The sequence below is a fragment of the Rhinoderma darwinii genome, chromosome 1, assembly GCF_050947455.1.
Source record: "Rhinoderma darwinii isolate aRhiDar2 chromosome 1, aRhiDar2.hap1, whole genome shotgun sequence".
NCBI classification, from domain to species: domain Eukaryota; kingdom Metazoa; phylum Chordata; class Amphibia; order Anura; family Rhinodermatidae; genus Rhinoderma; species Rhinoderma darwinii.
This window is the reverse complement of record NC_134687.1, coordinates 449421266-449449014: the sequence shown is the minus strand read 5'-3', so window position 1 is coordinate 449449014 and position 27749 is coordinate 449421266. Positions and strand designations below refer to the sequence as shown.

The window sequence follows — 27749 nt, the reverse complement described above, 5'->3', positions numbered from 1 at the left end:
ACAAAAAAGTGACAGATGATTCCTAACAGTACCCCCTTTCTATGAGGGGCCACTGGACCCTTAAACCTCGGGCTAGGTTTCAAAGGTATTTTCAAATGAAAAACTTTAACTAAACGATTAGCATGGACAAAATGAGCAGGTACCCAAGTTCGTTCTTCTGGCCTATACCCCTTCCAGTGCACCAAGTACTGGAGTGTACCTCTGACCCTTCTGGAATCCATAATCCTTTGAACCTCAAATTCCATATCTCCTTCTACCTTAACTGGAGGAGATTTCCTGAGTGGATTAGATGTTGGTACAAATTTTTTAAGGAGAGATTTGTGAAAAAAATCATGAATTTTGAAAGAAGGAGGAAGAGCAAGACGAAAAGACACAGGGTTAATAACTTCAACAATTTCGTATGGACCAATAAACCTAGGAGCAAACTTACGAGATGGCACTTCAGTCGAAGATTCTTAGTAGAAAGCCACACCTTTTGTCCCACACTGAACACAGGACCCACCGTAATTTTTTCGTCAGCATTTTTCTTTTGAATTAATTGGGAATTCTTCAGGTTTGATTGAACCTGAGCCTAAACTGTTCACAGTTTATTTGACTCAACTTCCACCTCAGGGTTATCACCAAAAGAGGCGGAAAATTAACCAAAACGAGGATGAAAACCATAATTACAGAAAAATTGCGAGGTATCAAAAGAAACATGGTGGCGATTATTTATAGCAAATTCTGCTAATGGAAGATGCGAGACCCATTCAGTCTGGTTATTCGCAATATTACACTTAAGATACTGTTCCAAGGTTTGATTAAAGCACTCAGTTTGACCATTAGTCTCAGGGTGAAATGCAGAAGAGAAAGATAACTCTACACCAAGTTTCTTACAGAAAGCTCTCCAGAAGTTAGCCACAATTGTACCCCTCTATGAGAGACAATATTTTCTGGAATACCATGCAGACGAACCACTTGATCAATAAATAGTTTAGACAAGGTTTTTGAATCAGGGAGTTGAGGCAATGGAATGAAATGACACATTTTACTGAAACGGTCCACCACAACCCAAATGACAGTTTTCCCTGCAGAGGGAGGCAAATCGTGATAAAATCCATAGGCAGATGAGAGCAAGTTTTCTGTGGAAAAAACAATGGTAGTAGTTCACCCATAGGGCAAACTCAAGGAGTCTTAGCGCGAGTGCAGACATCATAAGCAGCGACATCGGAACTAACATCACGAGATACAGACGGCCACCAGTAGAGCCGTGAGACTACTTTTTTAGTACCAGTTATCCCTGGATGATGTAACTCATTGAGCAAACAAAATCTGAACTGAGGAGGTACAATCTCCCAGCAGGAACGGTTTGCGGAGAGTGCTACTGACATTCTTCAATCTCAGTTGCAAGATCAGGCGATATTGCAGAAAACATTATTATTATTTTAGACAAAATAGGTTCAGACTGAAAGTCGGGGACCTTTGAGGAGCAGAAACTTCGAGATAATGTGTCAGCCTTGACATTTTTAGACCCGGGTCTGTAGGTTACTATAGGGTGGAGGACAATAGGGCAATCATATGGTCTATGAGGAGGGAGAGATTCACAACCAATTTCAGAAAAGACATCCTCAAAATCTTGAATGCACTCAGGCAACAATGGTGCGTTGCAAGATACATTAGTAGTAGACAGACACATGCAAGATTCATAACATTTAGGATTCCACTTAATCAAATCTGCCTTTACCCAATCAATAACAGAATTGTGTGCCTGCAACCATGAAATGCCCAATATTACCTCAGGAGGCAAATTTTCTAGGATAAAGAAAGAAATGAGTTCAGTATGCAAGGTTCCCACTTCTAAAGGAACAGGCGGAGTAGAGAACTTGACCGACTCCTAAGAGAGAGGGGTATTATCTATGGCAGACACTTTGACAGGACTCCTCAGTTGAACGAGGGGAATAGACAATTTTTTCGCAACCTGAAAATCCCCAAAATTACCCGCAGAATCACAGTCTACGAAAACCTGACTAGAAATACAACCATTGTTAAACAATATATTAACAGGCAAAAGGATTTTTTGAGAAAATTTGGGAAAAACCTGACAGCCCAGTTGGCATTCCCGGGGGCCATCTAGACTCTGAAGTTTTTCGGAGCCGGACGTTTTGGAACAGTTCTTGAGCATATGACCAGCATCCCTGTAAGAGAAACACAGACCTTTGCGTATCTGGAAAAGTCTCTGTTCATGAGAAGACATCGTGGAGCCCAACTGCATGGGCTCCTGTGATACAGATGGAGGGATCTCAGAGCAGGGAAGAGGAGAGACCATTGCTGACCTTTCTTTTTTTTTGCGAGAGTCATGGTATTCTCTAAAGTCAAGGACAGAGGGTAATTTACCAGAAGATCTTTTATGGTTTCAGAAGGGCCTCGGCTAAAATGATATCAGAGCACTGCATCATTCCACTGTGATGGGACGGACTACTGTCTAGCTTCCGAACAGTAATCCTCGACAGGACTCCGTCCCTGCTGGAGAGATAACACATTGGCCACCTTGACTGCACAGATATCATGTTCACCATATAATAAACTTAGGGCCGCAAAGTGGGTCTCAACAGAGAAAAATTCAGGGGCATCGAGTCTCAACAAAAAGGCCCAGGTTTGAGGATCTCCCTGCAATAGAGAAATGACGAGGCCAACTCGTTGCTGCTCAGTTCTAGAGGAAATAGTCCTTAGACGAAAATATAATTTACAACTCTCATGAAAGTTAATGAAAGACTTACGATCACCGGAAAAACGATCAGGCAAGTTAATTTGAGGTTCAACCAGAGTTGCAGCTGGAACGGCTGCTTGTGTTACCCAAGTTTATAGATGTCTATATTCATATGCTTAATACACATGTACTGTATACCTACAGCTATATCTGGATAATAAGGATTTCGACCCACATCAATCAGCTCCAATCAACAACTTTATTAGTATATTAGTCAAGTGCTGAAGACCTGGCCAATTATTTTAAAGTTAAAATTGACAACATCCGGCATGATATTCTCTCCCAGTCCCCTAGTAACATCGATCCCCTAACCTCCCGCACTCCCTCTTCTTCACTCTCAGCATTTGACCCAATAACTGAAGAAGTCTCGAGGCTCCTCTCTTCTTCTCGTCCTACTACCTGCCCTAGTGATCCTGTCCCTCTCCCCAGCTGTCACTAGTCACCTGACTAAAATATTTAACCTCTCTCTTTCCTCTGGTATCTTTCCCTCCGCTTTTAAACATGCCATTATAAACCCATTATTGAAAAAAACAACTCGACCCATCCAGCGCTGCCAACTACCGACCAGTCTCTAATCTGCCCTTCATCTCCAAACTCCTGGAACGCTTGGTCTACTCTCGCCTTATCCGCTATCTCTCTGCTAACTCCATTCTTGACCCCTTACAATCTGGTTTCCGCACTCTACACTCCACAGAAACTGCCCTTACTAAAGTCTCAAATGATCTCTTGGCGGCTAAATCGGACGGTAAATCCTCTCTCCTGATTCTTTTGGATCTCTCTGCAGCCTTTGACACTGTAGACCACAAACTTCTACTTAACATGCTCCACTCTATTGGCCTCCAGGACGCGGCTCTCTCTTGGTTTTCCTCCTATCTCTCTGACCGCTCGTTCAGTATGTCATTTGCTGGTTCCACTTCTTCTCCTCTTCCCCTTGATATCGGGGTTCCTCAGGGATCAGTCCTAGGTCCGCTGCTCTTTTCTCTCTACACAGCTCCTATTGGACAAACCATCAGCAGATTTGGCTTCCAGTACCATCTCTACGCTGATGACACCCAATTATATACCTCTTCCCGTGACATCACCCCTGCTCTAATACAGAACACCAGTGATTGTCTGTCCGCTGTCTCTAACATCATGTCCTCTCTCTATCTTAAACTGAATCTTTCTAAAACTGAGCTCCTTGTGTTCCCACCATCTACTAACCTCCCTAAACCTGATGTCTCCATCTCTGTGTGTGGCACTATCATCACTCCTAAGCAGCACGCCCGCTGTCTCGGGGTTATTTTTGACTCAGATCTTTCCTTTACTCCTCACATACAATCACTTTCACGCTCCTGTCATTTTCACCTCAAAAACATCTCCAGAATCCGCTCTTTTCTTATGGAGGAAACTGCCAAAACTCTCATTGTTGCTCTGATTCACTCTCGTCTTGACTACTGTAACTCATTACTAGTCGGTCTTCCCCTCACTAAACTCTCCCCTCTCCAATCTATCAACAATGCAGCAGCCAGGCTCATCTTTATGACCAACCGCTACACCAACGCCTCTAATCTGTGCCAGTCACTGCACTGGTTGCCCATCCCCTTCCGAATAAAATTCAAACTTATTACTCTCACCCACAAAGCTCTCCACAGTGCTGCACCTCCTTACATCTCCTCCCTCATCTCTGTCTACCACCCTACTCAGGCTCTACGTTCTGCCAACGATCTTAGATTAAAATCCTCCATAATCCGAACCTCCCACTACCGTCTCCAGGATTTCTCTCGTCGTGCTGCACCAGTCCTCTGGAATGTGCTACCCCAGACGATCAGATTAATTCCCAATATCCACAGTTTTAAACGTGCCCTGAAAACACATCTATAACATTCCCTAATCTGACTCCTTTCCATGGCCCTCCTTTTAGATTAGTCATCAGAATAAGATTCCCTCACACTCCTTCTCTTCATGTCCGTCATACACGGATACTGGCTGGTGACCGGCTCATGCAGCTTTATGTTACCACCGCATATGTATAAAAATGGCCGGACCATTGTACAGAACAAACACTGTTACACTTTGTGTCTCCTTTATTTCCTCATAGATTGTAAACTCTTGCGAGCAGGGTCCTCACTCCCCAGATTTGAATTGTAAATGAACTTTGTCACTATGTAATGTCTGATATTGTTTGTTTCATGTCCCCTCTAAATTGTAAAGTGCTGCGTAATATGTTGGCGCTATATAAATAAAGATTATTATTATTATATTATTATTACATCCAAAAGTCTTAGATCACATGGTAAACAATTCTATGCCTCCTTATAAGGTTTTCAATATAGCATGCTTTTAAAATAATACATAAGACATTACAGAAACCCCAACATAAAATAGACTAAACAAACTAAAATATACAAAAGACATATAAATATACATTTGCACAATATTACAAGTCAAATGATATGATCATATCTACCGTCCAGTGGTCTTCTCCTACACAGCTGTGTGGTGTTGCTTCTCCATCAATTTCCCTGCTGCTCCTACCATCTTCTCCATGGACCCTCTTTTTATGCACATTTTAGTCATTGACTATAATGTGGCAGTCCTGATTGGTCATACCATTAGATAATTGTACATTTCTGATGGAATGTGTTTGAGTATATCCAAATAAGGGAAGTTGGAATATGTCGTCCTTTTAGTCCGACATTTATGACTTGTCCCCAGCAACCACCAACAAGTCTGATATTGTTTCTTGAGATTTTAGACAAAGGAACTGGTTTTATGGGTGATAATGATCAGCTCACTGTGTATTCCATCACAATTCCTGACATACCCAACACCATACCTGGGATACACAAACACATGGATATGTATGTTGTTGCTGTAATACATGTACATGCTTATGACCGATACAATAATCCAATATCCATATCTATAAATGCATCCTAACATAATCCCATATTACGATTAACATATATACCTAAATATACTTTGATACCTTATCTACTAAATATTTGATTCTGTCCATATTAACACTGATGTCATGAGACTCCTGCCCACACCAGTATTTCCTGAGGAACATTCCTCCTGGGCAAACACAGGAATGTCACAAGAATGTACGAGGTGTGGTGGACATGCCAGTTCTATCCAGATGAGGTGAAAAGTTGACCATTGATACATCCACCTTGATATAAGCTTTATGTCTACTGTTTAGTTAATTGAAAAAATGAATAAGCAACTATCCATTCAGCAACACTTGGACCTGCGCAGTTCCATGGCGTTGAATCCTTTTGATCAGATCTTTTAGCAGCTGTGTCAGACCCACCAGGCCATGCATAGGTTCCATGGTGGAAAAGACAATTTTTAAAGGCATATGATTATGTCAAAGAGTCACTATTGAGCGATTCCCCAGAGTGCAAGTTTATGGAATTGCTATACGAGCAATTCCCCAAAGGCAGCTGGAGACTGTCCAGATCAAGCTTACAGGTAAATCAGCTACCTCAAGTCCGTCACCACACTGGTCAGCAGAGTCTAAGGCTACTCTATGGTCTTCACCAGAGCCCACCGCAAGGCAAGTTGGATTTGGCTGCATAGAACCCAGGTTGCTTTTACAGAATACGGTGTTGGTCAGGAAGGGCAATGCAGGCAATACCATAACAGACAACCAGACAAGCCAGAGGGGTAATCTGCAAGCAGAGCACACAACCAGGAGATACTAAAAGTCCAAATCGCAAAACAGAAGAATACCAGGACCTGCAGTGGTCAAAACCAGCCGAGAGCAGAATGTCTAAATCAGTGAGCAGAGGGTTAATCCAAAAGACAAAGCCAAGGTCCAATTCATCAGGGTGTAACCAGGAGCTTGATCAGACGCATTCAAACACAAGAAATCAGAAGCAACAATTAGAAAACTGAAGAGATGCAAATACTCCACCCTTGGCCCTGATAGGTGCAAAATGAGAAATAGGAGTGGCTCTGCAACTCACACCAGGGCCATCCAGAAGCTTGACTAGTAGTCATGACAATCTAAGTGTGAAAGACTTTTCCTAACAATATCAAAAGGAAATATTAAGAATATTTAGAAATAGGTTGGAGGTAGAGTACTGAATGAGCTATCAAGTCACAATTTCCATTTAATTAGTAAATGGTAGTGTCTACAATTGGCACCGGCATACATTAGTTCATGCCAACAGTTATCATTAATACCTTTAATTATCATTTTCAACGTTGGAAGAAAGTCATCTTTCCAACGTTGGGCAATTTTTACCCTTGTAATGATTAAGGTGTGTGATATAGTAGTAATTTGTTCACTGGGAAAAAGGTCCATACCCAACCCCAGTAAAGTTAGTGCCGGGGTCCAGTGAAATTTGTGCTTTGCATAGCTTAATCAGCAATTGAAACACTTTGATCCATAAAGCATTGATTATAGGGCATTCCCACCAAAGATGGAAGAAAGTCCCATTAGGAGATTTACATCTCCAGCAGAGATTGGAGAGCCTAGGGAAAATTTTAAGAAGTTTTACCATAGTGAAGTACCAGCACAGCAATGCAATTATAACAGATATAATAGCAGCACTGCATCCAAGCCAGTGGCGTAACTACCGCCGTAGCAGCAGTAGCGGCTGCTACGGGGCCCGCGGCATGAGGGGGCCCGTGTCGCCCGCCGGCACGGGCCCCCACCATGGCCGGAGGCTCCGCTAGGAGCCGCTATGGCTGCTACAGCGGGACGCCACTGAACACTACGGCAGAGCAGGGAGGTATCTCCCCGCTCTGCCATTAACTGGTTCCCGACCGCTGGCTGTATTTTTATGGCCAGCGGTCAGGGTCCTTAAAACCCGAGCCATAGACTTTCTACGGCTCGGGTTTTAACTTGCTGCCCGCGCGATCGGGCAGCTGAATGTCGGGTCTCCGGCTGTCAGTGACTGCCGGGGACCCTGAGGAGAGGATAGAAGCAGCTTTCGCTGCTTCTGTCTTCTCTGATCACTTGTACACAGCGCTGAATGCGCGCTGTGTACAGGAATAGAGACAGCAGCAGCGGCGCTGTCTCTATTCCTCCCGGTGATCATGTGACTGGTCACATGATCGCCGGGTGCCGTTAGTGACAGACTGCTGCTGGGTCTAACTAGACCCAGCACAGCCTTATTAGTGACAATCGTCACTATGAGAGGGCTGATTTCCTCTGTAACTGGGGCTGCTGTGCAACCCCAATTACAGTGGAAAAACATGGTGTCAAATAAAGAAAAAAAATATATAAAGTTCCCCAAAGGTCTTCTTTGACCTTTGGGGGACAGACCATAGTAATAAAAAAAGAATAAAGTAAAGTGCAAAAAAAATGTACATAATAAATACACATAAAATACCCACCCAAAAAAAAAAACGTTCCCCCCCGCCAATCATTTTTGTAACGCTAGCGCTGACCCAATTACCCTAATATAGACATGTAATATATAAAGATTTACGGTAGACAATGACGATCACAAATAAAAGGTATATTTTAGGGTAAGACTATGTTATTACCAAAAAAAAAAATAGCTGAAATGTAAAAAAGCTTACTTTTTTACTATTATTTTCAAACTTTATGAATAAAAATTCTAAAATAGCAAAAAAGGTGCGTATAAAAACGATAAAAAATTAAACCTGCTTTGTCTATGGAAAAAACGTCGCAAAAATCACGTCGTTAGCCCAACAAATAAAAAAGTTAGAGCCATTTAACTAACACGTGCTAAAAATGGCTAAATGGTGTCTGGTCCTAAAGGCTCAAAATAGAGCAAAAGACATGTATAGGGGATAGTCCGAGGTTTGTCATGGAGAAGTTCAGGGGACTTTCAGTCCCCCGTTCTCCCTATCGCTGCCAGAGATCACACATGTATCCCCTGTCCTGTGGAGAGGGGATACATGTATTTTGTAGGACACACTGTAGGTCGCATTTTTTTGGGAGGGGGGACGCTGTATGGCGTTCCCTACAGGGGGAGGGGGGAACGCTGTATGGCGTTCCCTACAGGGGGGCTGTATGGCGTTCCCTACGGGGGGCTGTATGGCGTTCTCTACAGGGGGGGCTGTATGGCGTTCCCTACAGGGGGGGGCTGTATGGCGTTCTCTACAGGGGGGCTGTATGGCGTTCTCTACAGGGGGGCTGTATGGCGTTCTCTACAGGGGGATGTATGGCGCTATCTACAGAGGGGGGGCTGTATGGCGTTATCTACAGGGGGGGCTGTAAAAAAGGCACTATCTACAAGGGGGGGGGGGTTGTGTGACACCCAGGGGAGGGGGGGCCCCAGTCAAAAGTTTGCTATGGGGCCCAGTCTTTCCTAGTTACGCCCCTGATCCAAGCCATATAAAAACAATAACTTTATTCTTTATTCACAGATATTCAAAGACTTATCCCTTTCATAGCCAAGGGTGTGCGTACCATAAGGTCAGCTCATGAAGCTACTATTACAGCCCTGGCTGTTATTGGATTGCGAGAACCTGTGTAGAGCTCTCTTCTGAGGAACTACTTTTTGCAAACAAGTGGGTGGAGAAGTGGCCTAAATGTTGTAGAAAAGACATGGGGGGGGGGGGGGGGGTAACAATCACCTGGCCCTTCAGTCCTGGGTGGCAAAAAGCAACACCATAATAGGGGGTCCAGTTTAATCTTTTCTATAGGGCCGTCTTTTCTACGTACACTACTGTTCATAACTGTCATAACTAGTAACCACTATAGAAAAAATATTTCAGTATTTAAACTTAAAACAGACCGTTTTATATCTAGGGTTGACACAGTCTGTCACATATCACGTTGTCTTTGGCAATATCCTAATAAGTTATTGGTAAATATTTGTACTGTAGTGTCCATATCTTCATCCAGATAATAACAAGGTTATGTAAAGATCAAAGGCTATGTAAACCTTTGACATCGTTTTTATTTTTGTTTATATATATATATATATATATATATATATATATATATATATATATATATGAATCTATATAAAATTGTGCATCAGTATGATTGGTGCAACTTCCCAAATGCATTTTAATAAAAATTCTTTATTTTTTTAGATAAAGCTGCTTTGTATTCTGTATACAGAGCAGCTGTATCTTGCGCTGAATTCTGTATCCGTCTGGTCCGCAGGACTGACGGGTTCAGTGACAGTGGGTCCTGCAGTGTATCTGACATGCAGGATCGAGCTGTTAACCATCACATCTAAGTTCATAACTTAGATGTGATTGATAACAGGTGGATCCAGCATGTCAGACACACGCAGGACCCGCTGACACTGAACACGTCAGTCCCGCGGACCAGACGGATACAGGTCTGAGCACACGATACAGCTGCTCTGCATACAGAATACAAAGCAGCTCTATCTCAAAAAGGTAAAAATAATTTTTAATAAAATGTATTTAGAAAGTTGCATCAATCACACTAATGCACAATTTTATATAAAAAGGTGTACATAGCCTTTAAAAGTCTTGGGACGGACGGCTACATTACACAATATTATATCAATGTAAAAGTGGAGAACATTGTCAGATGGCCATAATAAAAGCCTTATTGCCAGGATCACACACTCAGTTTTGATGCAATGTTTGGGCCAGTTTTTTTTTTAGCCAAAGCCAGAAAGGGGGTCCAAAATAGAGAAAAACTATTAAGTAAAGTCTAATGCTTCGTTCTTGTTTGTGTCTACTCCTGCGCTTGGCTCAAAAAACTCTATCAAAAAGATGTGTAATCCTGGCCTAAAACTTCACTAAAGCCAGGACTACACACAGAGTTTTGATGCAGTTTTTGGGTCAGTTTTTTTTTAAGCTAAAGTCAGAAGTGGATCCAAGAGGAAGAAAATGTATAAAGAAAAGACTGATACGTCTCCTTTCTTTTGTGTCCACTTCTGTGTTTGGCTAAAAAAAACCTGATACAAAAACTGCCACAAAAACGGCATCAAAACTGTGTGTATGTGATTCTGGCTTAAGTGAAATGTCTCACTATGAAAACTATAGCAATTCATCAAAAATCTCAAGACTAATGCCTGAAACAATTCAGCCGCTCATTATAGTTGTGATACACCTCAGTCCACCAAATTGCTCAATATGAATGACAAACAATACCTCTGTTCATAGATTATCCAAGCAAAGTCCCCAAAAAGTTGTATGTAGATAAGATTGATATTTCTATCATCCAGTCCCAAGTGACCCAGTATCCAAGTCTTGGTAACCCAGCTACAAAGCATCAATAACCTATTGATCAAGTATGATATGGTTTAGCTTCTGGTGATCTAAAATGCTCAGTAGTAGCTTGCAACCAAAATGGTTAACGAAAATCTGTAGAACCTCTTTAAAACTCCTTAATGACACCAAATGTTATTTATCATAAGATGATCATATTTATCTTGCAGTCCATGAAAATATTAGATTACAGTTGCTCTATTCTCCTAATTTTGAATGTCGTTGAAATGTTCGTTCTTGGTAGGCACTGGCAGGTAGGAGGCCAAATTCCATAAGATTTCTCATTCTAACATCTCAAGCATCATATTAGGCTCCTTGGCAGCCTAGTGTGTCATCTTCAGATCACATTTAGGCCAAGATCACGCATGCTGTTTTGATGCAGTTTTTTGAGCCAAACACAGCAACGGACACAAAAGTAAAAGGATGTATTAGTATTTTTTTTTATAAATTTCCGTCCTTTTTGATCCACCTCTAGCTTTGCTTATAAAATGTTTTTTTGCCAAAAACAGTCAAAGATGCAGCTGGCTGCTGTTATCCAACCACACCAGGTTTTTTTTTTTACTCTTTATTAGGGTATAGTTACCGGAGACTTTTTTAAACAGTTTTGTCATGGTTCTTTGCTATGTTTTTCGTGATTACAAAATTCGCTGCAAAAAAAATAACGACTTAAAGTGGCATGTCACTGGTGGGGGTCCGAGCACTGAGACCCCCACCAATCGCTAGAACTAAGCAGCTGAATTGCTCGTGTGAGCTCTCAGTTGCTTCGTGTCTGTTCGGCTTTTTCTGGAAAGCTGATGTATCGGAGTACAGGCTCATAGACTTTCTATTGAGTCCATACACCGATACAAAAAGCTGAACAGACACGAAGCGGCTGAGCGCTCACACGAGCAATTCAGCTGCTTCGTTCTAGCGATTGGTGGAGGTCTCAGTGCTCGGACCCCCACCAATCCAAACTTCTAACATGTCTCTATGACATGTCAGAAGTTTGTCAAACGTTTAGCTACACTTTAAAATTTCTAAAATAAAACTACTCTTGCTCAAGGCAATTAATGCTGTAATGAAAACCTGCTTTCTGAATAACAGTAAAATGCAGCTATTTTTTTTCAATATGCAACTTTTATACATGATCTAGCCTATAGGATACACTTATCGATGATATGTAAACATTAAACAGGAGGACATACATTTATTCAAGAGTCATCTATTTATGTTAAGTGACAGAAAACTGCTAACACATCTGGAAGCAGCACTATAAATATTCTGTCATTGTTTTAGTATAGAAATTAGTCATTCACACATTCCAATTTTGTTAAATCATTTTATCTTGTTTTCCCATTAGAAGTAAGAATTTCCTCAAAATTCCAGGGTTCACTTCACCATATGTTTACCAAAGGGGGCAATAAAGCCATGGGAGCCTGGCTGACCTGGCAAGTCTCTCTGACCTCAAATAAGTGAGAGTTTGCAGCTGGAGAACTCTCAACCCATCTCCTGGGCAGGCTGCCATTAGATTCTTGTAAAAATTCTGTTAAATCGAAGCAGCTTATCTGTGTTTTGGCCTATTGACAACCTTTTTGCAGGCACTGTCCTGTGTATTACACTTTCCGAACAGTTAATTATTCTCACGTTTGTTATCAACTCACAAATACTGTACTTCGGCTAGGTTCACACTTTTTGCGTTACGATTTGCCCTGATTGTACTTGGGTCATAAAGGATCCTATACAGAAAAGGGATTGTGATGGACCTGATCAAGATCGGTGCAAACCGATGAACTTTAGCAGTAGTTTTTGGGTCTCAAAGAAATGAATCGGTTACTGAATTTTTCTTTAACAAGCCATCCCTCCTGTATATGCAGTAGAAAAAAAATGAATTCAGATTTGAGGTCATGCTTCAGATAGGAACATGGCATAAAAGACAGTAATCCATTGGTCTTTTCTCTAAACTTAAAGCAGGAAAAGTTCCTGATGGTGGCAACTAATTATAATAGAGCCTAAGGCTGGGATCCCACACAGTGTAAATGCTGGAGAATTTTGTGTTCATTGCAGATTTGCTGCTCTTTCTGTTGAGGGTTTTCCTCATTAAATTCAACGGGGATTGCCAAGTGTTGCGACTTTTGCGCCGGGAATGCTGCAATTTCGCTGAAAAAAACCTGCAAATAGGAATAAAAAATACAACTTTTTTTGCATAAAATGAATTAAAAAAATTAATACTTACAGCCCAGCCGTTGTCATAGTGACGCTTTCTCCTGTTGTCCGTCCAGGCTGGCCTCCAGGGATGACGTTTCATCCTATGTGACTGCACAGCCAATCACAGCTGCAGCGGTCACATGGGCTGCAGCATCATCTCAAGAGGCCAGACTGCATGGACAACAGGGGGACGAGCCCACAATTTGGTGCATTATTTTTGGCGTAATTTGCTGCAGGTTCTAGGTCTGTACGCTACGTACTTTTACGCAGCGTATCTGATCTGTGGGAACCTTACCTAATGAAATGTATTTTTTTTCATAGTATATGTTTATTAAAAAATGTTTAACAATACAAAAGAAAAAACCCAAAAGGACAACAAAGTCCACATTATACAAAATATTACAGGATGATAAAATATTACAAAGTTAAACAGAGACAATGTCAATATGGAATCATCGACATAAAGCCCCTCTAAGATAATAAATAAGATCCGAGCCATGGCTATCTAACACCTACAAGCAAGCAGTGAGGGCTATCATATTTTTAGTTATTGTAAAATAACTATATAAAAACCATCATAAAAATGAAAGAAGTAAAAGAAGAAGAGAAAAGGAAAAAAAAAAAAAGATAGGACGGAGGGGGTGGGACCTATCGCAAGGTGCTACAATGAAAAAGTGCAATTATGACATGTGAATGATACTAACTGAGCCATCTTTCAATGTCAGCACTAGCGCGGAAATTAATCCAGACCGACCAAGTTCTCCAAAATCATAACTATTACAATCTTCTGCCATCATTTGATCCATAAACAGTAAATGGTTAATTTCAGATATCCATTCCTCAACTGAGGGGGCGGTCTTTGTTTTCCAATTTCTGGGAATCATTGCTCATGCCGCAGTCCAGAAATGGCGTAGGAGGTCTCTTATTTTCTCATACAGTCAGAACATGTAGTGTCAAGATTGGTAGCGCCGATCTATTGAGATATTTTATATACGGTAAATTGGACAGAAGCCACCAGAAACAGTCTATACATTCAGCTTAGGACATGTGCTATGTGTCCTCCAAAGGCACGAGGCTGTTAGGTGTATAGACAGGTCAATTTATATTAAAGGAGAACTCCCCTTTTATCATTAAAAATGGGTGTCTAAAGCTATATTCAGACTGGCAGTTTTATATGTTATTCTATGTATTTTTTTTTTATTCTGTTTTTATATATCACAAGTTTGCGTCAGAAACATACAACATATCACGACTCGATGATATACAAGTGTAACATGTGAGCACAGAAAAAAACACAAAAAAACCCCAAAGAAGGCAGGACCAATGGTGACCCCTAGCAGCCTAAAAGTGCAACTAAGCTCATATAACAGAGATCACCCATAGGGAAGGTTAGAAAGATAGGACAATGAAGAAGAATACCAGGGGAAGGAATAAACCAGAAAGGGGAAGGGAAGAGGGAGAAAGAAGAGGGGTATAAGGGGGATGTATCCTCAGCGTCCATCCCATAAGCGAACGTCTCATAAAAAATATAAGTATACATAGCTACAGACTATTAGGACAACATAGCGAAATACTCCGAAGAATTATCAAAGCTTACCCAGGTTGACCAAGAGCGCATAAACTTATCATGAGTGTCCCGTAAGGAAGCCGTAAGCTCCTCCATACGTTTCACTTCTTGGATCTTCTGAAACCAACTCGAAGAGTAGGACCGATAAGAGAATGAGATCTCGCAGATGGGGGGGATCTGATCTAACAACCATGCCGCAGCAATAGGAAAATTTAAAAAGGATTGTTCCAACTTGACCCATGTGCCGCCTGGTAGTAGTGGCGAATATCAGGCAAGCCCTAACTTCCTTCAAATCTCGGGCGTGTCAGAGTCGTTCGAGCAATGCGCAATGGCTTGTTCGACCAGATAAACGTGAGGATTAAAGAAGAGAGGGAGGTAAAGAAAAGACGTGGTATGTTGATAGGGAGAGCCTGAAAGAAGTACAACAGACGGGGCAGCACATTCATCTTGAATATGGCACAACGACCAAACCAAGTGAAGGTCCCTTTAGACCATCTCTCAAGATCTCCCTATACAGAAACACTCATTAAAATCCTCATTCATTTTTATGGGATTTTTCTGATAGGGTCTCTTCAGTTAGTTTCCATTATGTCAAGCTTCCTTTGCTTCTCCTGGGCAGAATAGCTTAGTCTGCTATTAAAGTCAATGTGGTCCGTTAGGATCTATTATGCTTCTAAATCGATACAATAAAAATGAATCCAACATGGATCTGTCAGAAAAGAAAGCCTTGACGCAGATGTGAACAGAGCCTAGCAGAGACCTTTCTGATACCTTTTAACATGTTTTTTTTTTATTTCTCTGCTATTCATGAAGAAGAGGGTGTTTTATTAACGATTATCACAGCGGCTCTGCTTGCAAACGTATGTGAAATATCCACTGAAGAAAAGCAGATTGTATGTATGTCTTGTCCACAACATGCTTGACCTGAGTGTGGTCAGAGATCACATAAAGCAAATATGCTATGTATAAAAACAAAACAAGAAAATATAGGACATATGTTCTATTTGTGGAGTCATTTGAACTATTTTTTTTCTCTCAGAGACATCCTGAAGCAAGGAGGCTCTCCTGTGGATGGCGCTATCGCTGCTCTGCTTTGTACATCAGTGATAAATCCGCAGAGTTCAGGACTTGGAGGAGGAGTTTTCTTTACTATTTATGATGCCTCTACAAGTAAGTTGTTTCATGAAATGTATTTCAGTGTGTTGCATATAAAAGTGAATATAAAAATAAATTTTTTAATTGATAAAAAAAATAATATAAAAAAAAAAAACAGTCGGCACTACGTATTGCTAGTGTGGCTTCAATACAATGTTTAAGTGTTGCTCACTACAATATCCAAAGCGTGGACAAAATTTATCGAAAAACAAAGCCAGAAGAAAGAAATAGTAAGGCACTCACTAAATCTTGTTAATTTGTTTATTTTTCGTTACTTCATATGAAAGACACTGTAGCAAATAATAATATATAAGGGTTCGCTCACCGCATTTTCCATTTGTTTTTCCAGAACACGTTATGAATGGTGATGGTACTCGTAGATATCCAGAGAAAGGTCCTGAATTGGCAGCAGGTATTAGAGGCAATAAACAAGAAGGAACGAGATATCCAGCACTCTTGTAAAATAAACGATTTATTTGGTCATTCTAAAAACAGGACAGTTTAAAATGATAATTCCGGGACCACGCTAACGCGTTTCAAACCTCTAAGGTTAGAGGTTTGAAACCTTAGAGGTTTGAAACGCGTAAGCGTGGTCCCAGGATTATAATTTTAAGCTGTCCTGTTTTTAAAATGACCAAATAAATAGTTTATTTTACAAGAGTGTGGGATATCTCGTTCCTCCTTGTTTATTGCCATATGAAAACCACACTAATGATTTAGGACTGTAGCAGAGCTCCTTCTCTCAATCTCAGCACAACCTCACATAATCAGCGGTTTTTAGTTGGACAATACTTAAAGAGGATCTGTCACCAGTTTATTAATTCCCTATCTCCTAACTAATTTAATAGGCACTATGATTCTGATAACTACAGTGTTATTTATTTTATTTTTTTTCAAAAACGTTTATTTGCAAAGTTATGAGCATTTTTCTAAATATGCTAATTTGGTTATAATAGCCAAAAAGGTGGTGACTCTTTCTTTTCACTCTGGGCGGTGTAATGTTTTCTGTATGACAGTGTCCAATCAGTGTCATACATTTCTCCTCTTCCCAGACCAGCAACACAGTGTGATCATATAGTATACCGCTAACATTCCCGACTGTGTTTTCAACTGGTGATACCTACGGTTGTTTCACAGCTAGAACTGCGATCCAGGTGCCATATGAAAGATTAGAATTTCATCTTACATATACCACTGTTCTAGGTGGTCCACAGCCCGAGATATGGCTATTTGAAGAGATCCCCCTTCCCTCCAGCCTCAGTCTATCACACTGTGTGAAGCAGTTTCATGCTGATAGGACAGTGTCAGAGGTTGTGAGGTAGCTCCACCTCAGGAGAACCGCTGCTGTTGACATCCACTTGTCTAGTATAGCCACATTTTCATATTTAGAAACATTTTAAAATAATAAACTTTTTGGGACACAATTTTCACCAGCATTATCAGTATGACAGCGCCTATTAGATTAGCTAGGAGATTGGGCCTTACTAAGCTAGTGACAGATCCTCTTTAAAATGAGAATACTTCAACCTCGAAGGAAATGTCATTATTTTCCTGCATGGGAATTTTTATGTTTAGGATGACTTCTTAAAATCTAGAGGTTATCGGAAACCTACTGCCACCAATTCATTACTACACTTTGAGCGCTACCATCGATCTCATTGATCTCTGTCGATTAACGACACATACAGAGATGGAATACGGCAGCTACAATGCATAGGGCACAATGAACAGCAGCCGTCCATTGCCTCTGCTATCTGGCTCTGTACTGCGCAGACGCAGGTCAGAGTCAAACAGCAGAGAAGCCGGTTTGTAGGGAGATAGCAGGCGCCATTATGAAGACCAGATGCACTGCAGGTAAGGTGTGTGTCTCTGTCTGTCCCTCTCTCTCTCTCACAGACCCCCGCTCTCGTGACCGCCGACAGGCCGCCCATGCATTGCATTGCAGACTACAAGCTGACATAAACGGCCCTTGTATTCTGCTGACGATACCTGCAGTGCAGCCGTGGAGTCTGTCATCCCCTGCCAAGTTTATTATCAGTGCAGCCCCTGCTGATAACATATCGTCCTTGTTCTGATCTTCTAAGGGTCGTTGCTTCTTTGTGTTCCTTGTAAAATCCCTGCCAGTGTCTGTATGTAGCGGTACTGACTGTGTGTCAGATGTAGTAGAGCTGAGTGTGTGTGTGTGTGTGTCTGTGTAGTAACGCTGTGTGTGTATGTAGAAGTGCTGACTGTGTGTGTCAGATGTAGTATAGCTGAGTGTGTGTGTGTCTGTGTAGTAGAGCTGAGTGTGCGTCTGTGTAGTTCACTTCACTCTCATCATTCTAAGGGTATGTTCACACGCAGTGTTTTCAGACGTTTTTCAAAAAGAAGTGCATATCACTTCTTGGGACGTTTTTGGAGCCGTTTTTCATTGACTCTATGGAAAAACAGCTCCAAAAACGGCCGTAAATCAGGAGCTGTTTTCCCTTTGTTTAGCAAGCGTGTGAACATACCCTTAGCCTTTTGGTGTGTCCTATAACTTCTGCCAGCTGCAGAATCACACCCAAAATGGCAGCCGGACACTGCTTAGCAATTTGAAGGCACCTTTTCCTGGCTTGTAGGAGGGGGGGGGGGTGAGATTCCCTCCCACGTTTACGGCAGCTGTGAGTCAGGTTGCTTTGCCTTATTCACCTTGCTGTAATTCTGGGAAGTGCTCCCTCTGGTGGCCAACATAGGAAAACATGTCAAATTATTATTACATTTTTAATACTTTCCACCATGTGGAAGAAAAAAAAAATACAGCAAAAAACGTAAAAATATAATAGAAATAAGTAACTTACTTAAAAAAAAAAAGGTTTAATTCGTGAGACATTCCCTTTAAATGATTATTGTGTGAGAAATGTAGTAGGTAGTTCTCCATGATTTGATTGATCCTCTCGACTTGACCATTGGACTGAAAATGGTAGGCTAGGAAAAGTCCAACTTTACATTGAGGAGTTTACAGAGGGCTCTCCAGAACTTTGAGGTGAACTGAACCCCCCGATCAGACACGATATGCCGTGGCAAGCCGTGCAGGCAGAAGATGTGTTGGATGAAGAGGGGGGCCAGTCGAGAAGCAGAAGGTAGACCGGTCAGCGAAATGAAGAGAGCCATCTTCAAAAATCGGTCCACCACCACCCAGACCGTACTGCATCTCGCAGAGGGAGGCAGGTCCGTAACAAAGTCCATTGCTATATGCTGCCAGGGAGTATCGGGCACAGGCAACGGCTGGAGCAGGCCAGCAGGTTTGGAGTGAGCAACCTTGTTAGCTGCGGAAACCGAGCAGAATGAAACAAAGTCCATGATGTCTTTGGGCAGCGTGGGCCACCCGAAATGGCGGGTAATCAGATCTCGGGTCTTACGGGTACCCGCGTGACCTGCCAGTCTGGAGCTGTGTCCCCAGTGGAGGATTCTCCCTCTGTCTGCCAGGTGCACAAAAGTCCTCCCCGGAGGGATGTCACTAACTTGCAGAGGGTTGACCGAGACGATGCAAGACTGGACAATAATACTTTGTGGAGGCTACATGGTGTCCTCTGTCTCGATCGACCTGGACAAGGCATCAGCCCTCACATTCTTGTCGGCTGGACGGTAGTGGAGCTAAAACCATCTAGATGGGATGAACTTCCCCCTCCAGGGCGTCTTCACTCCTCCAGGGCCAATTGATGGCCAGTAACTCCTGATCCCCAATCGAGTAGTTGCGTTCTGCGGAAGAGAAGAGTTTAGAGTAATAGCCACATACCATTGTCTTGCCCTTGGAACCTCTCTAAAACAGGAGTGCACCAGCACCAACAGAGGAGGCGTCCACCTCAAATGAAAACTGTCGAGATACATCTGGATTATGGAGGATAGAGACTAATGTGAAGGCACTCTTCAGGCTATTAAATGCGGATTCCGCTTCTGGAGTCCACACCTATGCCTTTCTTGGTGATGGTAGAGATAGGAGATGTCAGTAAGGAGAAGTATGGAATGAGCGGTCTGTAGAAATTGGCGAATCCCAGTAAACGCTGTATGGACCTCAAACCTTGAGGACGTGGCCATTCCAGGACGGCCTTTACCTTCTCAGGATCCATCTTGAGGTCTTGATCCGTGATGATGTAGCCCAGGAAGGGTAGAACATTTCTCTCAAACACGCACTTCTCCAATTTGGTGTACAGGGGATTCTCCCTTAACCGCAGCAAAACTTGACGGACATGTCTCTGATGAGTCATTGGATCTGGAGAAAAAATCAAGATGTCATCAAGCTAGACCGCAAAACAAACATAGAGGAGGTCACGGAAGATGTCATTAATGAACTCTTGGAAGACAGTGGGAGTGTTACACAGGCCGAAGGGCATTACTAGATATTTGTAGTGTCCGTCACGGGTGTTAAATGCTGTCTTCCATTCGTCACCCCGGCGAATCCGGATTAGATTATAAGCCCCCCCCCCGCAGGTCGATCTTAGAACATTTTTTGTCTCCTCGTATGCGATCAAACAGTTCAGAAATTATTGGCAACGGATATCTATTTTTTATCGTGATCTGGTTGAGACCCTGGTAGTCGATGCAGGGACGCAGAGAACCATCCTTTTTCTTGACGAAGAAGAACCCAGCTCCTGCCAGAGAGGAGGACTTCCGTATGAATCTCCTCTCCAGGTTCTCCTTAATATAGGCGGACATGGACTGAGTCTCTGGCAAGGAGAGAGGATATACCCTACCATGGGGAAAGGATGCACCAGGAATCAGCTCGATAGGACAGTCATACGTCCGACGTGGGGGCAGCGTCTCCGAGAACGCAGAATATTGACAAGGCAATCCCGCAAAGGACTGAGGCAGAGGAAGCTGAGCCGAATGAATCCGTACCAGGCAGCTGTTGAGACACTCGGGACCCCACTGGAGAACGTCTCCAGAATTCTAGTCCAGAACTGGGGCATGTAGTCGGAGCCAGGGCGGGCCCAGCAGCACAGGGTTGACAGCCTTAGACAGGACAAAAAGTGAGATGAGCTCGAAATGAAGAGCTCCCACTTGGAGCTTCTGCAGCTTGGTCACAGCGACAACTGTGTCTGGCAGAGGTAGTCCATTCACCGAGGCAACAATCGAAGGGCTCTCCAGAGGGGTTGTGGGCAACTGGAGAAGGTCGACCAGGTCTCTCCGAATGAAGTTGGCTGCGAATCCTGAGTCAAGATAGTCAGAGACCCAATGCGTATTTTCACCGGACACTATGGTCACGGGAATGGACAATTTAGAAGAAAGACCTTCTTCACCCAAGGATGTCTCTCCAACCAACCCTAGGCTCTGGGGCTTTTGGGGGGCACAGACGCACAAGATGGCCTCCGAGGCTGCAATACAGACAGAGTCCCGAAGTGCATCTGCGTTGTCTCTCCAAGGTGGACCGTTTCAAGGGTCCATCCTTAAAGACTCCTTTGGAGGAACAGCGGATGAGGACAGCAGGGGTTGCTGCAAAGTAGAAACTGGGCTAGGGAGTCCTCCCTCCCGACGGGCCTCTTGGAACCGTTCTCGGATCCTTATGTTAATCCGGACGGCCAGAAGGATGAGGTCATCCAGGGTAGACGGCAGAACATCGGGCGGCAAGCTTGTCCTTAATCTCAGGAGACACTCCCTGCCAGGATGTAGCCACCACAACAATAATTCTCCCGCCAGGGTGCGGAAGCGGATGGCGTACTCGCCCACGGAAGTGTCTCCCTGGCGTAGGATCAGCAAGGGGGCAGCTGCCAATGAGACTCGCCCAGGCTTCTCAAACACTGTGCAAAATGTCCGTAGGAACCCCTGGAAGTCACCGGTCTCTGGTCCTTGCCTCTCCCAGATAGGGTTCGCCCATGCTAGGGCCCTGCCAGTGAGGAGAGAGACGATGAAAGGGACCCTTGCACCATCAGTCGAAAATGCCCTTGCATACAGGCTAAAGTGGATTTGGCACTGGTTCAAAAATCCCCGGCAGGTTTTCGCGTCTCCATCATAGCGATGAGGTAGCGGCAAAGAAAATAAGGGATCAGCACTGCCAGGAGGTGTAGTCAGAGGGTCTGTACTGCCAGGAGGTGTAGGAGGTGGAATGGCAGTTGGCACATCCAGCCGATGTGCAATAACGTTCAATCAATACCTATAAAGTCCAGGCCAAACAGAAAACCTGTTTCAGCAATAACATCCATATACGTCAATACTGGATATAGAATACCTATGAAGACATATATATATATATATATATATATATATATATATATAACAATACTAGAAGTGTAAATAACCATAGTACAAGTAAAGCACTAACCAATATCAAAAAAATATATCTTTATTTGGAAAATATTTAAAAGCATACATAGACCATGACATACAATGTAAAATGTGGTAGTGGTATCTAGGAGCAACAAATGTATCATATTATACATCCATGGAATCAAACAGTGTATTGTCAAGATATTGACAATACTATACAAGAATACCTCAACAGTTAACGGTATACTAAATATGTACACACTGGACAAAAAAATACAAATGACAGTTTCAGAGAGACTGATCCAAGATATAAAAAAAGATATAAAGTCAGGATCAGATCCATGTCAAATACCAACCCATATTCTGCATGTCTGCCCCTAAATGAGTCAACCACAGACCACACCAAGTCACCCCCAAGGGGTGTCTTGGTGTGGTCTGTGGTTGACTCTGATCCTGAATTTATATATTTTTTATATCTTGGATCAGTCTCTCTGACACTGTCATTTGTATTTTTTGTCCAGTGTGTACATATTTAGTATACCGTTAACTGTTGAGGTATTCTTGTACAGTATTGTCAATATCTTGACAATACACTGTTTGATTCCATGGATGTATAATATGATACATTTGTTGCTCCTAGATACCACTACAACATTTTTATTACGTGTTGTTTTATATTGTATGTGATGGTCTATGTATGTTTTTAAATATTTTCCAAATAAAGATATCTTTTTTTTCATATTGGTTAGTGCTTTACTTGTACTATGTTTATTTACACTTCTAGTACTGTTGTCTATATATGTCTTCATAGGTATTCAATAACATTCAATGCCTGGAGGAGTTGGTCCTGTCGTGACCGGAGGTCTAGCATATCCGCCCGCATCACTTGTGATGTCATTATGGTCTTGGATTGACCAGCGGGGTCCATGGCCTGAGTGTACTGTCACATTGGGTGCGTGGACCCACTGGGCCATACCGCTTTAACTGTATGGCAGCTGGCCAACAGGACACAGGTAAAATTCTATAGTTCAAATAGGTGTACCTGTGGCAACTTCGGACAGCAGCAAGACAGGCTCGAATGAGACTTTGGCAGCAGGCAGACACCAGGCGTGGTGTAACAGGACAGGCGTAGTACTTAGCGCAGCTCGACTCCAACTCTATAGGGCACTTGGTTCTGGATAGCATGGGACACAGGACACAGGTAGAAGGAACGGGAACACTGGGAACTAGGAAACATTAAGGGACCATTTGCAGAGACAAACATAGGTAAACGACAAGGCAATGCAGGAAGGGGCTGGGCCCCTCTTATAGTCCAGGGTGATCATGAGCTAATTTGGTCTTTAATTCAGGTGCTCGCGCTAGCCCTTTAAGAGTGGGCACGAGCGTGTGCTCGCACCCTACGGGACACAGCAGAGTGAAGTGTAAGTCAGCGCTGCCGTCTCCTGATGAGGGGATGGGGACCAGCGCTCACTGATTTATGGCTGCGGCCGTCAGGAGGTAAGTAAACCTGGCGACCCGCGGAAATGGGCATTACACTCTGTACATGAATACAGTACTAGAATCAAGCTCAGTACATAAATACAATACTAGAACCAAGCTCAGTACATACCGTAAATACAGCACCAGAACAAAGCCCAGTAAATACAGCACATGCACAAATACAGCTCAATTTAGTGCAACCCCTGCCGTATAGGTTTGTATGTTGTAAAACTACAGCTCCCAGCATGGCCCAAACAAAGGTAAGGATATGTTGGGAGTTGCTGTATTAAAAAAAGAAAATCATACCACCCATCATCTCGCTGCAGATCATAGAGTGACTACAATAAGATCATAGAGTGACTACAGTGCTGATTAGAGGCAGAGTAAACATTTACATTAAATGACTCACATGTGACGTCTTCTCAGATTCTAGATGTTCTTTCCCTCTTTTGGGGTCATCTAGTCCAGACTTCTAAGAGATGACTTCTCCTGGCCACAGCCCATTTCTGCAGTTTGCCGCTCAGATGTCTTCAGCTTCTTACTTTTCAAACATTTTAGCACCTATCAACGAAGATAAAATTCTCATGGTGCCACACACTATGCCCCTAAACATAATAGCGCCATACACTCCACCTCTACTTATAATAGCACCATACACTGTGTCCCTGATTAAAATAGCACCCTACACTGTGTCCCACACACACTGTGCCCCCTGTAGATAATGCACCCTATACAGCCCCCTGTAGATAGTGCCCCCATAGAGCCCCCTGTAGATAGTGACCCCATAGAGCCCCCTGTAGACAGTGCCCCACATAGAGCCCCCGTAGACAGTGTCCCACATAGAGCCCCCTGTAGACAGTGCGCCACATAGAGCCCCCTGTAGATAGTGCTCCACAAACATAGTGCCCCCTATAGAGCCTCCTGTAGATACTTCCCCCAAAGAATCCCTGTAGATAGTGCCCCCCATAGAGCCCCCTGTATATAGTGCCCCCCTTAGTCCCCCTGTAGATAGTGCCCTACATAGAACCCCCTGTAGATAGTTGCCCCCATAGATCCCCCTGTAGATAGTAGCCCCTGTAGATAGTGTCCCACATACAGCCCCCTGTAGATAGTGCCCCACATATAGCCCCCTGTAGATAGTGCCCCACATATATCCCTCCTGTAGATAGTGCCCCACATATAGCCCTCCTGTAGAAAGTGCCCCACATATAGCCCCCCCTGTGGATAGTGCCCCACATATAGTGCCCCCTATAGATAGTGCCCCACATATAGCCCTCACCCTGTAGATAGAGACCCACATATAGCCCCTGTATATAGTGCCCCACATATAGCCCCCCTGCAGATTGTGCCCCACATATAGCCCCCCGTAGATAGTGCCCCACATATAGCTCCCCCTGTAGATAGTGGCCCATATATAGCCCCTCATACTTTTAACAGAAAAAAAAACTTTACATATTAACCTCATCCTGTTCCCGTGCCGTCCTCTTACAATGCAGGCCTGCTCTCTTCTGAAAGGTGCTGATTGGCAGGGTCCCTTGCCCTGCCACTCAATGAAGCCAGCGGCACGATTACATCATTGTGCCGCTTGCGTCATTGAAAGGCGTTGAATGGCAGGGTGTCACGATCTGTGGGTATATGGACCCACTGTGCCGCACCGCCATAGCGGAGTAGCAGCTGGCCAAACAACAGTGTAACAAGTCTATACAAAGTCCAAGCACAAGGTTACCTGCAATAGTCCAGACAGTAGCAGCGGCTTAGTCACAGATGATACTTTCACGACAGGTGATGCAAAAAGTGGCAGGAGGTACCAGGCGTGGAAGATGACACCAGGCATGGTGTAAGACAGCAGGCGTAGCAGACGGCACAACACGACTCCAACACTAGAGAGGGCACAGAAACAAATACAGCAAGGGATACAGGATACAGGTAGCAGGGCACGGAACGCTGGGAATAGGATACGACTAAGGGACCATTTGCAAGACTAACATAGGAATACAAACAACGCAGAGGCAAGCAATGAAAGGACAGCACCCTTTTTATAGTACACGGTGATCTGGGAGTAATTATTTCATTCTTTACATGTGCGCGCACTGACCCTAGTGTTCACTGCAGGGCAGGACGGCCGCATATGCTGACGTCTTCAGTGATGGAGACATCGGCATGATGAGAGGGGTCTGCGGTCCGCGACCTTGGCCGTTACACAGGGCACAGACCGTGTCCTGCCATTTAGCGCTTTTGTATATAATTATATCTGCGTCCTATAGAGCAGAAAAAAATTATAGTGCAGGAGGGGGTGGTGGTGGCTGGTTTCAGTGGCGCCGTCGCCCCCTCAGCGAGGCAGCAGGCCGTCCCCTCATGGATGGTGCAGCCCTGCATATACTGCTCTTTACTCCAAGGTCCTCTAAATCTCCAGCTACCACTGCACACAGGACCTGACACCAGCCTGAATTTATTTAAGGGTCTATTCTGGGGTCTGAATTAATTTTAGTCTTGTCTAAATTAAATCAGGGACCCTGCCTCAGGTGTGAATTCATTTTGGTGCCTGGTCAGGTGTATGGATTAATTTTGGCATCTTGTCTAGGGTCTGAATTTTTTTTAGCGGTCTGAATTAATTTTAGGGTCTGATGTGAGGTCCAAATATAGCTTGGGGTTTGTATTTCTATTAGGGTCTGGTCTTGGGTCTTGTCTGCAAAGGATATCAGGCACATATAGCAATATAGTATATCTCTGCATGGACCTTTGTGGACACGGTATATCTGTTTTATACATACACGCTGTTTTTTACTACAGCTCAGTAAGTTTGCCCTAATTTTCACATGGATCTGTTAAAGCCTCAGGGTGGCATTCAAAAGTTTGATATGAGACCCAGCAATTAAAGGGGTTTTCACATCCCAGGCATTTATAACAAGATATGTTATAAATGTCAGATAGATGCGGGTCCCACCTCTGGGAAATGCACCTACAGTGGTCCAGAATTATTTGGACAGTGACACAATCTTCATGATTTGGGCTCTGCATGCCACAAAATTGGATTTGAAATTAATCTGAAGTGTAGACTTTCAGGTTTAATTCAAGGGGTTGAACAAAATAATTCAAGGGGTTGAACAAAATAATCCTGTGAAACGTTTAGGAATTGCAACCATTTTTCTACACAGCATCATCATTTCAGGGGCTCAAAAGTAATTGGACAAATTAACATTACCATAAATAAAATGTTTTTTTTTAATACTTTGTAGAGAATCCTTTGCAGGCAATGATTGCCTGAAGTCTGGAACCCATGGACATCACCAAACTCTGGGTTTCCTCCTTTGTGATGCTTTGCCAGGCCTTTACTGTAGCGGTCTTCAGTTGTTGCTTGTTTGTGGGTCTTTCTGCCTTAATTTGTCTTAAGCAAGTGAAATGCATGCTCGATCGGGTTGAGATCTGGTGATTGACTTGGCCATTGCAGAATATTCCACTTCTTTGCCTTAAACTCCTGGGTTGCTTTCGCAGTATGTTTTGGATCATTGTCCATCTTGTCTGTGAAGCGACGTCCAATCTACCTTGCTGCATTTGGTTTAATCTGAGCAGAAAGTATATCCCTGAACACTTCAGAATTCATCCGGCTGCTTCTGTCTTCAGTCACATCATCAATAAACACTAGTGACCCGTGCCTTTGGCAGCCATGCATGCCCATGCCATCACACTGCCTCCACCATGTTTTACAGAGGATGTGGATGTGGATCATGAGCCGTTCTAAGCCTTTTCCATACTTTCTTCCTTCCATCATTCTGGTACAGGTTGATCTTAGTTTCATCTGTCCAAAGAATGCTGTTCCTGAACTGGGCTGGCTTCTTTAGATGTTGTTTGGCAAAGTCTAATCTGGCCTTTCTATTTTTGAGGCTGATTAATGGTTTGCACCTTGTGGTGAACCTCTGTATTTGCTCTCATGAAGTCTTCTCTTTATGGTAGACTTAGATACTGATAAACCTAGTTCCAGGAGAATGTTCTTCACTTGGATAGATGTTATGAAGGGGTTTTAAACTCACCATGGAAAGGATTCTGCGATCATCCACCACTGTTGTCTTCCGTGGATGTCCAGGCCTTTTGGAGTTCACGAGATCACCAGTGCACTCTTTTTTTCAAGAATGTACCAAACTGTTGATTTGGCCACTCATAACATTTGTGCTCTCTCTCTGATGGATTTCTTCATTTTTTTCAGCCTAACGATGGTCTGTTTCACTTACA

General features: G+C 43.2%; 1 protein-coding gene across 1 annotated transcript in view; it reads left to right on the top strand.

Annotated features, from left to right (window-relative positions):
• Positions 1-27749, top strand: part of GGT5 (gamma-glutamyltransferase 5) — a 104773-nt gene that overhangs the window by 22057 nt on the left and 54967 nt on the right. The window contains exon 2 of the mRNA XM_075831915.1: positions 15706-15836. Within this exon, the coding sequence (XP_075688030.1) occupies positions 15706-15836 (131 nt within the window). The remainder of the gene's footprint in view (positions 1-15705; positions 15837-27749) is intronic.